Source organism: Gavia stellata, chromosome 1, assembly GCF_030936135.1.
Source record: "Gavia stellata isolate bGavSte3 chromosome 1, bGavSte3.hap2, whole genome shotgun sequence".
In the NCBI taxonomy this organism is placed as follows: domain Eukaryota; kingdom Metazoa; phylum Chordata; class Aves; order Gaviiformes; family Gaviidae; genus Gavia; species Gavia stellata.
Window position 1 is genome coordinate 67,459,679 of NC_082594.1, and position 12,921 is coordinate 67,472,599.

The window sequence follows — 12,921 nt, forward strand, 5'->3', positions numbered from 1 at the left end:
AAACATCACTCAGTATTCAGTAAGAACTTTATTTAAGTCACTAGTCCACCAGCCACATGGAAGAACACATATCGGATAAGCAATGAAGCCCAAGGCGTACCCACAGGTTAAACTTCCACCACTGAAACATTTTCCCATTCCTTCAAATAAATGCATCCAGCCATAAGTTACAGCAACCAACGTGAGCCCCACTCAGTCATCCAGTCATCCCTACTGTGAAGGCAGGGGAGAAAAATCCAACAGCTGGAAACGGCAGCTGGTTTGACTGTTCATCCCAACTGCCTCCTCTGTTTCAGCACTCTGTTATATCCTCTTTACCCATTCTGCTCTGAGAGGTTTTATTTGGAATTAAGAATTCAGCAGCCACTGCTTCAGGCACAAAATACCCGAGTTCTTTGGTACAAGCAGCTTCTACCAAACTGGGAACTATCTGACTGTTCCAGCAGCCATGCTTCTGCTGGCAGCCCCGAGGGCCTCATTCTGTGCACATCACTTGGTGCAAGTTTTCAGGCACAGGCTTAACCCAAGGGGGCTACACAAATGCCTAAACAATGCCCAAATATCTAGTGCATTACACATGCAAAACACTTGCACTGTTCCAAGCCCTAATACTCTGTTCAGCCATAAAATTGTCCTCTCTGCTGGAAGAACACAACAGATAAATTTACTCAATAATGACCTTAGAATAAAATGATACTTAATGAACTGTGGATTATATACCCAATTCTCTATCAAAAATACAAGAGAAGCTTCAGTATACTGGAAGTCTAAAGGCAATGTAAATACAAGTGGGACTTATACTGAGCATACTTTAATTCAGCTCAGCTGATGCTGGGGGGAAAAAGCAGGGAAGAGACAACATCTGGGGCCTTTGCAAGTCCCCTATTAATGTTTGTCACTGGTAGTGGTCAGGGACAGAAGATAACTAAGACCACACCACAGCAAAACAAACACAAGATTCAGAAAAGCAGAGCGGACAACAGGAAGCATCTAGTCCAATACATGGTATCAGAAAGAGACTGATCAACAGAAGGGATGCTATGAAGGCTCACTTAGCCATGCATGGACATATCTGGTCACTACTTCTAGGCACAAGGCTTACTAGCCTGAGCAGCACCTGCTGGCTGGTACTCGTCAGATACATTATTTGCAGCCACTGTCAAGAGAAGAGAAGCTTTGTTCTGCTCTCAGCTTTCCCCTTCCGAGAACTCGTACCCCTTGTAGACTCACAACCTCTCATCACTCAGGTAATGCCCCTGAGGTGCACTGTGTTCTTAATTAATATAAGCAAGCAGATTTTTAACACAAGTGCACTCACTATGCACTGGGTAATTAGCCAGCAAAGTTTTAACTGTAAGGATACACATTAAGATGAATCTGATATCCCCCCCACCCCAATCTTGCATAGCTATGCAGAAACAGTAACTTCTTTCTGAAGGAATCAAAAGTAACCACACAAATGCTTCCAGCTTCCACTTAAATGTGTGCTTTTCCTCCATGTATCTCTTCAGAACAGTACTCGCTTTGTCTCCCACCCAGACCTGAAGATCAAGAGGTTGCAGCAGTCAAACCCCATGGTTTATTTCCCAAGCTAACTTATCTCGAGCATGAGCTCCAGGGCTCCAGAATGTTTTTTTTTTTTTTTCCCAAAAGAACAGCTAAATCCCTCCCTCAGTGTCCCCTCTCTCCCAAAAGCCAGAACTAGTCTGATGGGGCTTCAGTGAGTACTTCTATTTTGACATAGCAATTAATAAAAAGGAGCAGCATCTGCCTACACAACCCTCAGGAGTCTAACAAGATCCTCCAAAACAAATACTAGAACTAGCCCGGCTGAAAACTCAGAAATCTTTCAGAACCAAGTGAGTTCAGATTCAACTTCCAGGTTTTGAGTTAAGCTTTCCTTGTAGATTAAGCAACCCTATGCTGAGGAGAAATAGTAATCATTCAAAGAGAAGAAATAATCAGGGCCCCCTCCCCCAATCTTTCAGCCAAGGCTGCAGATCAGTGTGGTCACAACAGAAGGGCATGCACAAGACCAGTGTTGTCATTATTTCAGTTTCTTCCGGACTTCAAACAAGTGATGGGGTATAACTGCTGAGAGCAGGATCTTGCAAGGACAGAAACAGTGAACCTCCACTGTAAATGCAACTCAGCTCCTTCCAAGCTGAGTATAAAAGCATTTTCAAACCCAGCTTCTTCAATAAAGACTACTAAATTTAGAACAGTTTTATTAATTTCTTTTTAGTTTTTCTATCACAGCAATAAGAATATTAGTAGTGCAGGTATCAACTACTTTTTAGTTATGAAGTGGGGCTTGTTCCTAAATCAGTCTCTTGTTTTCCTGAAGGGATTATAAACTACAGAGAAAGACCTGTACCAATTTTTAAATCCTTGCTCCAAGCTTTCAGGCACACAAGGGCGTGACTCTGTAGCCTTCTACTCCACATACCCTCACTTCACACCACTTTCTCATCTCTTTTCCAGTACATACCCATCACCTTGCTATGCTCTAAAGGAGGGAAGCTCTACCTCAGCAGTCCTCTTAGGAAGAGTGGGGTTCTTTTATTGCACAGCTTTTATACAGCCCCTACCAGCAACACATGTACTAATCGATCCCTCCTCAGGACACTTTCCACAGCTTCCACAGCTCTCGTGACAGAAGAGACACCAAAAAAGAAAAGTCAAGTAAAAGCATGAAGAATAGTGCAATGGATTTGAATCTTCAGTCATACTCTTCCCCCCCCCCCCCCCCAAAAAAACTTGCTTGTTCTGAATGCTCACAGGAGCGGGAATACCCAGCAATCAAAACCAAGAAGTTCTCTCTAGGTGGTGTTTCACTCACACAGAGCTATCCGGCTTAGAGCCCTTCCCATTTCAAGGTATCTATTTTTGAATCTCTTCTAATGTGCATTTTGGCAATGGATATTTTCAGGAGGAGACAGGGAAGGAGAAGAGAAACAAGTTACTGTGTAGATCAAGCGGAATGAAAGCAAATAAGGAAGAGAATCCTTATTTTAAACATGATGAATGGCAACTTCTTCCCCTAGAAAAGGTTCAAAATTTGTTCACTTTTACATGTTTTACTAAACTCCAGAGGCATACCTGCAACTTGAATTCCATACCTTCAGTTATCTATGAAAATCATCGCAAATAATATTAACAGAGAGAAACAGACTTCATAAAACAAGTCTCAGTGTAGAAACATTTCTTTAGTTTCAGGCTGTGTTACAAAATCTCGCGCTTGTTTCTCAATACTTAGGATTCGCTGAAGCAGTTTTGTTTTTGTTTTGGCACCACTACTTCAGTGGATGAAGTGAAAGAGTTGCATGATGAATAATAATGAAACCCCTCAAACCAGAATTCTTTGTGTATAGATTTTTTTTTTAAACTGCTTTTGTGATTGAAAGTAAGGACTATTAACATGCCATAGACAACTCCACATCCTCTGACTATTTTAAAACATTTAGAAATACTGGATTCATCCTGCTGCATGAACTGAAGACCAGAGTTCACATCACCATGTGAGCGGGAAGCAAAATCAGCCTGTACAAAGGAGTAGTAGAAACAAACAAATGTACTAAGCTTTTTCTACTACTTGGCTAATACATTTTATACTATGTTTTGCAGCATATGTAATAGGAGTGGGGTAGCGAAGAGAAGGTTTATTCAAAGCAGAAACAGCAAGCCAAATAAAATCTGAATACACTTCAGTCTCCTACTAGACACAGAGCTACATGATGACAGGCAAGTAAGACAGACTCTGTAAGAGCCAAAGTTGGCAGATGTCATGGTGGCTTCCTTACACAATTTATTAAAAATACCTAGTATTATATTTGAAGCACAGATTTGGCAGAGGACATGCAGCAGGAAGTATATGCCACAGAAGGCAACATCTAAATCCAAACACACCATTTATGCTCCCTGTCAGAGTGCAGGCAGCAGTCTTCCAGACATCCACCAAGCCTAAGCAAATTTTTCCTTGTGTCACTGTGCAGTGACACCCAGATGGACAGTGCTGTATTATAGCCACAACCACCCCTAATACATAGAGAAAAAATAAAGCAGTGTACATTTGCTCAACCCTACGCTCAGAAGGGAGAGACAGACACATGAGCTATAGTTATCATCCCCACTTGACAGTTGCTGGTTTGGCTCAGTGAGGCTTACAGAGATTATGATAACTTTAAGCAGCAGCCGTTTGGCCCCTAGTCACCTCCCAAAATATTCTGTAAGATGACACACACAAACAACAGAAGTCACACTACAGCTGCATTTACTTTTTTTTTACTCACTCAAAGCAGCCTACAACACCAACAATTGTTACTCACATGGGTGGCTTTTCATGTGGATAAACGCTCTCATTCATAAACTCTGTCTTGGGTCTCGAGGCTCACTTCATTCTCCTCCTTCCATTAAGTCTCACTTCCCTTCCTGGCGCCCTTCCCAGCTGTTTTACTTCCCTACACAACCATACAGTGCTTGCCTTCAATAATATCCCTGACCAGGCTGAGGTTGTAGCCATACCGATCCTATCCCTCTCCCTTAAAGGCTTGGGGTGTTTCAGAATTAAAGTCTATTGATATTAGGAATATCACAGTTAGATGTAGTTGAGTGCAGAAAATGGAAGGCAGTGGGCAGACAGTACACTGAGGAGTGAGCTGGGAGCATGCAGGAGAGAAGCTGCAGAACATGCTGCAGCATCCAGCTCAAGTCCTTTTTACCTAAGGCCTCCAAGCTGGGGAAAGGTGTTATTTCAAGGAGGTGAGCTGGCAACGTAAGAATATGGAAGTGGCTAATGGAACTAACTCAGATACAACAGCTAATTTTGGTGATGCTCCAACTAAGGGAAATAACTTTGTGTTTAAAATTTGAGAAGTGGCCTGCATTCAAGATGTTATCAGAACATAAGAAGTTTAGCTATGCAGCCATGAACTTCAAACATAGGAAAATAAAGGGTTTAAGCAAGCCTAGAATTAAAAAAATAACATTAAATATGGCAGTAGAATTACTTAGAGAAAGTTTGAGCACTACTGATTGAATTTGTTACCTGATCGAATACTAGAACAGAGACACAGCAACCTCTTGTTAAAGAGAACACAGCCTTAACTATGAATTTACAGCACATTTCACTATATGCTCACAAGCACACTGCAGACTTGGAGACTAGCAAAAAAACCACTGGGGGTGGGGAAAGTGCCTCCGGCTTCATTTGCTGTTTCATTCAGGCTTTGATCACTATGTTTAGTATGTGAAAAATTCCTTAGTGAAATAGTGGAGAACTAAATAATCAGACTCAAGACGGTTGGCTCATCTCCCTAAAGCACACACTGTCAGCCATTTGATTCTTAACGTACGACAGTTTTTGCCTTTATTCATATCCCTGAAACAAATTTAGAGATGTCACATTCCTTCCATTCTTCACCTATGATTTGAGAAGCTGCCTTGATTTCCTGTTGCAGCTGACACTGCCCTTTAAGTGAATGGAAACATTTGATGCAAACAGCAAAGGCAAAGTCAGTCTTAATGCCAACAAGCCAAGAAAATTTATCCTTAGGGAAGATCTGTAGCTAGGAACAAGTCCTGGATGGTGGAGCCTGAAGTTTGAAGCTACTCATGGGGGAAGCTAAGTAGCTGGTTCAGCAAAGGAAATCAATAGACAAAATTGTTGTCAGGCTGTCTACTTGCAGCTCAGAACTGAAGAGAAGTTGTAGGTCTGTGCATTTAAAAAACCAGTAATTCTCACATGTTCCTTAGGACATTGAACACATGAGTCCCTTCACGTACATCTCTGCTAGGTTATATGGAATGGATCCAATTTTATTCAGTGCCTTTGTGGATGATGGTAGTATCAATATTGAACAACAAATACAAAACAGAAAACCGTATTAAATCCTGGCTCTAACTGACCTCTCCCTCGTATCTTATGACTTGCATGTGACCTTCTTAGAATTTACTAAAAGCTTGTGCCAAGGAGTTTATGAAAACAGTGCTGCTTGAAGAGATCAAGATTCTCTTCCTGGGAACCTGGAGAGCTTGCTCTGACCAACCCACGCATTCACTGTGCTTGTCCAAAAGACCCCCAGAGAAGTCGGATGACTCTGAACTGCCCCATGTAAACAGTACTTTTGCATTGCTCTGTGGCTTCATAGAAAGGCCTGCCCATGTTGTAACCCTTGACTTGTTTCAGGCAGGCACTACCAAGTTATCCTCACAGCAGCCCTCAAAATCTTCTAGCACAAGGCAGCAGTGCCACCATCCAGTTTAACAGAAGCCAACAGAGGCTGGATGGCAGGAATGATTTAAGTTCCTGATTGTAATTTATGAGTCCCACCTGACTGCTGAATAGAGGAGTTAAGGTTCACCATGCTGGCTGCTCTCAGTTTTTGACATGCAAACTTAGATAAAGGGCATCGGGCTCACAGAAATTCTCTTCAGAGCACTGGTAAGGGCACCGTACTGGGCAACGGGATGTGCTGGTTCAGTTCTTAGAGTTCTGAATGATTCATGCTTTGTTGATTTAAGAGGTTATTGCTCTCAGCTGTCTTCTCACGCCTCTGCCACAGCCTAATAAAATAAAAATCTGTTGCAGATTATTAGGACAGAGCTCAGGGAAGCAACTTCTTACACTGCCCCAGTATAAAACACAGGAGATCATGAGTCAGAGTCTGAAGGCTCTGCCACAGATATCCCAAGCAAGCCAGAACTGGACATTCATCCACGTCCCTCTGGGAAGGAGAGATAACTGCTTCCTTTCTCCCATTTGCCAGTTCCATTTAAGATTTACATCAGGAGAAGGCCTGCCTGGAAAAATATACATTTCTGCAGTGCTTAGTAGAAGCTTAATGAAGCTCAACTGAGTAAAAAGAAAAAAAGCAAGCACTCCTTGAATTCCAAAGTACACAGATGGTGTTTCAGCGCGACTTTAATTATAAGCCACTTCATGCAGATAAAGTCACTTTATGCAGATAAGCTGGAAAAGATAGGCTTCTCCAGAACAAACCTGAATGAGAAGACATTGTTTCAGAGTCAGTAGTGCTAGGGCTGCATATGAAACACCTTTCAGTTCAGACATTCACACAAAGCATCTTATTTTTCATAAACTACATGAAAATAATTTTTTGAGCTCAGTGGAAGATGGGGGAGTTACCAGTATGAGTGAAAATACAGGCAATTCTTAACTACTTTATAGCAAGCCAGCCCCGTGTCAGCCAGGAAATGACAGGAAATAGAAAAGAGGCATGAAGAACAGAGCCGAGCCAGTGTTCTCCCCTTCAAACCATAGTCAAAGGCTGTGTCACCCGCTTCAATGCCAGTCACACAGATGTTCAGGCAGGATTCAATTATTTTAGCCATGTGTTAGCCCAGCTTCACATCCCTGCTCCCATCTAACAACGCATATCACAGCAGTGGTACCTCAGCAAAGGGGACCCAACACATGCTTCACTACTACATTGGCAAGCGCCTGGCAAAGAAACACCGTACATGAAAGCAGGTATTTCTCTGCTATATGCAAATTACATGGGCCTTAGGGCGCATAAGCGTCGCCTGCCCAATAATTCACGGTTACTCAATGTGTTGAATCAATTTACAAACAAGCATTAAAGAATGTAACAGCATGACTGGCTCCTCAGCTATGTGCTCAGATCAGTCTTACAAAAAACAATAGGCAACTGCAGTATGGTCTGAAATCATTTGAAAAACATCTTCCTCTGGGAGTCTATGCACTTGTTTTTATGACTCTGTTTACATCTATTAAAGATTAAGTAGCTGTTTGAGTGTGCCTCACTAAGTAAGAGCAATTCCTATTCACAGATTGGGAAAACATCACAGTTCTACCATTCATGTATTTGAGATTTTTGTCTGCCTTTTTTTTATGCAACAGAAAAATAAAGGACAGAGAAACACCTATTTGGATAAATGCAATATTCAGTTGCTATCAACATCTGTAAGTGGATATTCCGGGAATGTGAAGAAGCAAGTTTTTCAAAAATAGTACTTGCAAATAGAAGCTCTCAGAGGGAGAAGGCAGACTACCGCTGAAGACAGGAATTTACTGGGAGAAGAAACAACCACCAAGGCGATCATCTTTAATCAACCCTTAGATCAAAGAAAATAGAACTGTAAAGGGATTTTGAGAGGTCTTCTGGTCCACCACTGTTCCAAAGCAGGAAGATCCATATTTTGGTTGGGACTGATTATATAGATCCTATTAAAAGCCTTCAGCAATAAATATGGAAAAAACAAGGCAATCGACTCCAGTGCTTCAGAATCTTTAATAGGAAGATTTTTCTTCACAATAAACCTTAACCTAAGCTTCCTTCCCCACTGCAGTTTAAGTCCATTATTACTTGCAATATCCATTCTGGACATACAGAGCAATTCCCTCCCTCTTAAGCTTTTTTGGGGGGTTTGTTGTTTGGGTTTTTTTGTTTTTTAATACATTTACATAGTTATATCTACTCTCATCCCTCTTCTCTAGGCTAAAACAACTCCAATCTTGTAACTTTTCCCCAGTCATATTTTCCAGACCTCTGATCATTGTGTTGCTCTCCTCTGAATTCACCTCAATTAACGAAAAGAACTTAGCTCCACAGGAAACCAGAAGCCTTCCAGTTCTGCACAGCCTCAGTGTACCTATTCAGCTTTATAATGATATCCAAAGACAGATGGAATTTTTCCCACTGAAGGAATTACACTTGTTGCTTATTCCTACCACTAAGACTTTATTTTCTCAATAGAAAAACACTTGGATTAGTTCAAGGAAATTACATCAACTATTCTCATATAACCCCACTCCCCACCTTCTACTTCCCCATGAAGCACTAATGATCATCCAGCAGAAAAACCCCACTGTGCAGCTTCTAGTTGTAAGCAGGAGGGCTACAGTTGGTTGACCCAGGAATGAATTTAAATGAGTTTAAGTCATATTTAGAGGAAACAACTGGTTCAGGAACAACTGGCTCAGGGACACTACATGTCAGTTATTGTAAGAAGTGCATACAGATCAGTCTTTGCTTTTTCACTTTTTTTTAAATATAGTACATTACAAACAGGAAAGTGTTAGCATCATCATTCAAAAACACTCTATTTATGTTTAGCCAATCTAAATGCCTCAAGAAATGAAAGTCTCCATTATGGACCCTAGTACAGCACATCAGAATATAAGATGAAGAATAAAGACAACAAAAAATTATGTGAGAGAACAATTAAAGTCACTTTAAGGGAATAAATCCCCCTTCAAGCTACTTAGACTCACATTCTTAAATGCATTAGGTACTTCTGAGGGGTTGGGGGTGGGGTCTAGAGCTATTTCCCAAAGTAAATTATTTGCAACAACAAGACAAATAGCAAATTCCTAACTGTATTACTCAACTCTCACTCTTTTCCCACTTTATATCTTAAGATGAAAGTTATAAACCTGACTGTTCCTTGCTTCTACTTTCCCCTCAACTCAAAAAAGCCTCGCTTGCCAGAGTATATGTGTATACCCAGCCTTGTTCCCTTTATTTTTTTGATGTTTGGGGATTTCCAGGAGAAAGCGTTTTAAGTTTTGCTACACGCATCTCGTTCTGTTTCATTCTACATTTGGCTTCTACAATCTCACAGGAAGTGTCCAAGATAATCAGACAGGCATCTTATGCTCAAACCTCTCCTTTCAGTTGCAGCCTTGTGACAGGAAAAAAAATACCCCAAACTCTCACCCCTTAGGGTAGCTAGACCAGTACAAAATTCTAAGCATAGATACACACGAAATGGAGTTCAGTGCTCCCTCCTAAATTGATATCTAAAAAGCTTCGGGAAGTTCAAAACAAATATTGCAGAAAGGAGCACTGGCTATACATTCTTAGGAAAATAGTTAATATGGCTTGCCTTCGTGAAGACATTTTCCCATATATACAGATAGGAATCATGACATCAATAGTTCTGCCACTAGCGTTCTTAAAACTGGAAGAAGCATCATATTCATGCTCCCTCCTCCCCCCCTAAAAAGTATGTTCGGAACATTAAATAAACATAGTAAGCAGAGAATAAGAAGAGTTAACAGAACGTGTATACATGTATTTGTTACCATAATGACTTCTCCACTATTTTGGTCCTGAAAACCTCCTCCTGGTCCAGGTTTACAGTACAGTAGCAATCCCTCATCTTGTTTGGCCCCGGATACGTAGGAAGATTTTTGGCTTCGCCTAAAGACAAGAAAGAAAAAACCCAGAAGGATTACATATTAAAATGTTATCCATAAATTAGTCATCTGTCAACTAACGCAGTGTCAGCAACATGGCTAAAGTGAAGTATTACGTTATATTTTTCTTCCCAAATGTTAAGTCTCTATTAAACTTAGCAGAAGTATTCTGTTTCCAAGGCAGCAGCTCCTGACAGTCACTGAGTTTAGAGCTCAGCAGTAGCCAGGACAACTCAGTTTGGTGCATCCGATTTATTCACATGTATTTCGGTGCGCACTGTTTCCTTCTAAGTTCAGTTTTAGGTTTTGATCAGTCCTCCCGTAAGATACCAGGAACACAATACAACATGGCAGTAAAGCTTTCAGATACAGCCCCCTGATTTTATCCTAAAGGCATTACCAGAACACAGCAAACGAGGACTGACCCCCAGCTCCACCACTCTCCACAGATGTGGAGATGGAAAACAGTCACTTTAGTTACAGCCAACAGCCTTACACCATACCGTTGGACTTCAAAGCACTTTGATGAGGAAATTAGCACTTGTGAAGCTGCCCAAGATCCTCACACAAAGGTACCATGCAATTCATGAATATCCTTCATAACAAACATTTGTTTCAAAGCTGCAACAAGAAACATGTATGTATCCTATGTTTAACGACAACAAAACCCACACCTCCTCCCCCCTCAAAAAGAGACAGGATTGAGGAACTAAGGGTAACCAAGACACTACAAAACACGAGTACGAAACAAGAATAAAACCACAGCTTTCCTCTCTACATATCCATTAATAACCACAGCTGAGCACTAAATTTCCTTGGCAGACTGATAAAATCAAAACTCTCAGACAGGAAACTCGGTAATGCTCCTCATGGCTTTGCTAAAGCACCTTAGCACTACGTGGATGAGTGATTCAATTCTAAAAACAAAACTTGGAACTCTCAGACTGACTAAATATAAGTCTACAAATGCACGTGGCCTTATTTACCTTCACTCTTCCAGTACCCAAAGATTATCAGAACATACCATGGGAACTAGATCATTCTCTCCTGGCAAAAATACCAGGAAAAATTAAAAAAAAAAAATCAAAAATAAAAAAAAAAATATTAAAATTCAGACCAAGGGAACACAGGTTTGTTTGCCAGTAGAGAAGGGAACTCTGAATGATAGTAACAAATATAGCTTTTTATCAGATGTCTGCAGCTCGGCTTAAGTGCTTTTTACTAGACACATGCCTTTCCCGGTCTCCAGCTCCCAAATAGCTTTTTACTATTAACAGCATCATCTTGTTTCTTTCAACCCTATCTTCAGTAAAGGCATACTTTTTCCTTTCTGCAGATTTGTTCAAGAGCGCTCTGATGCGCACGCATGTAAATACTGAAGAACTACAGCAAGGAAAGATTAAGCCAACCTGCATCCTCGACTTTAAAGGAAAAGCATAAAGTGACACAGGACTCCATGTCTTCCTGCCTGAGATCTTTCTGGCACACTGTTCACACACTTCCACGAACTGACTCATGACATGCACCTGGAAATGCCACACATCCATACTTCTCACAAATGGCCTGTATATGGGTGATTGTACATGCATACATTTTCTAAAGCTAACCATATAACATATAAAGAGGCATTGAAGAGGGACATGAAAACAGAGTTCTTCTAAGTCAGTTTGCTCTCCCAGCTCAGCTGATGTAACTTGATAGCATTCTTCCCACTTCCTTCACAGTTGTGAGACACTGTATTAAAAAAGCTGTCTCTGCTGTAATTCGAAGGTGTGACTGGAACATCTGTTAACATGCCCAATGTGGCTTTAAACTAAGCTGAAGTGTAAGCAATAGTTTAACTGCAGCAGCTGTAGCCAAAAATATATTGAGGATTATTGATTGCTTGCTCAGCCTGCATTGAAGTCTATTCTGCTGTGGTAAACCTCCAACTTTTACTCATTAGCTTGAGTTCAGGCAAGTTGCAAGCCAAATGTACTAGTCTCACACAGGCTGAGGTCTCCCAGTTTGTTCCCTCTCCCCAAGTCCCAAACATCCAAATTTCTCTTATCGAGTCTCACATTAAAGTCACATCCAGCCTCTGTTCTGGATGACTGGGTAAAGTTCCCCAGAGATCGAGCATGCGTGTCAACAGGAAGAGTTTCAATAGCAGAACGATAAGGAAGTCTTCCTCTGGGGCTGGCACACTATTCTCACGGTTCTTCCAAGAGAATGAGACAAAACTTTTCAAGCTCAAAATTAAACTAAGAAAATATGTAGTTTCCCTTTTTCTGCACTCTTCCACTTCCTACTTCAACACAAACGCACACACGCAAAATCAATTGATTTTGTAATCTTTATTTCTAGTTTTTTTGAAGTGCACAACATTCACGTAAGCGCTTAAATATTTAGTCATGTCAGAGCACTTCAAGAACTGTATTTTGAAAATTCAGTTCTCCTCTTTGTTAAAAGACTTACAGTAGGAAAGCATACAATATTGAAACCTAAATGCAATGCAAAGGAAGCATCATTTAGCATCTCTAAAAAATGATTGCCTGCACAGCCTGTACAGCAAATTAAAACTCACCACCACAATATTAGAAAGTGGGGCACAGAGGGAAGATAGAGGGAGAAGATTTTTGCATTAATTTAATTTCTTTCTTCAAACTGGAAAAAGGCCCTGAAAAACCACTGAGATTAGAACAAGGGATTAATTGACCAACCCAATATTAATCATGTTACTGACTTGAGTAGGAGCT

At 40.8% G+C, this 12,921-nt stretch overlaps 1 protein-coding gene across 1 annotated transcript in view; it reads right to left on the reverse strand.

The window, feature by feature from the left end:
• Positions 1-10,182, reverse strand: part of RASA3 (RAS p21 protein activator 3) — a 94,849-nt gene extending 84,667 nt beyond the window's left edge. Inside the window, exon 1 of the mRNA XM_059827314.1 lies at positions 10,070-10,182. Coding sequence (XP_059683297.1) covers positions 10,070-10,146 — 77 coding nt within the window. The 5' untranslated portion in view covers positions 10,147-10,182. The remainder of the gene's footprint in view (positions 1-10,069) is intronic.
• Positions 10,183-12,921: the final 2,739 nt, after the last annotated feature.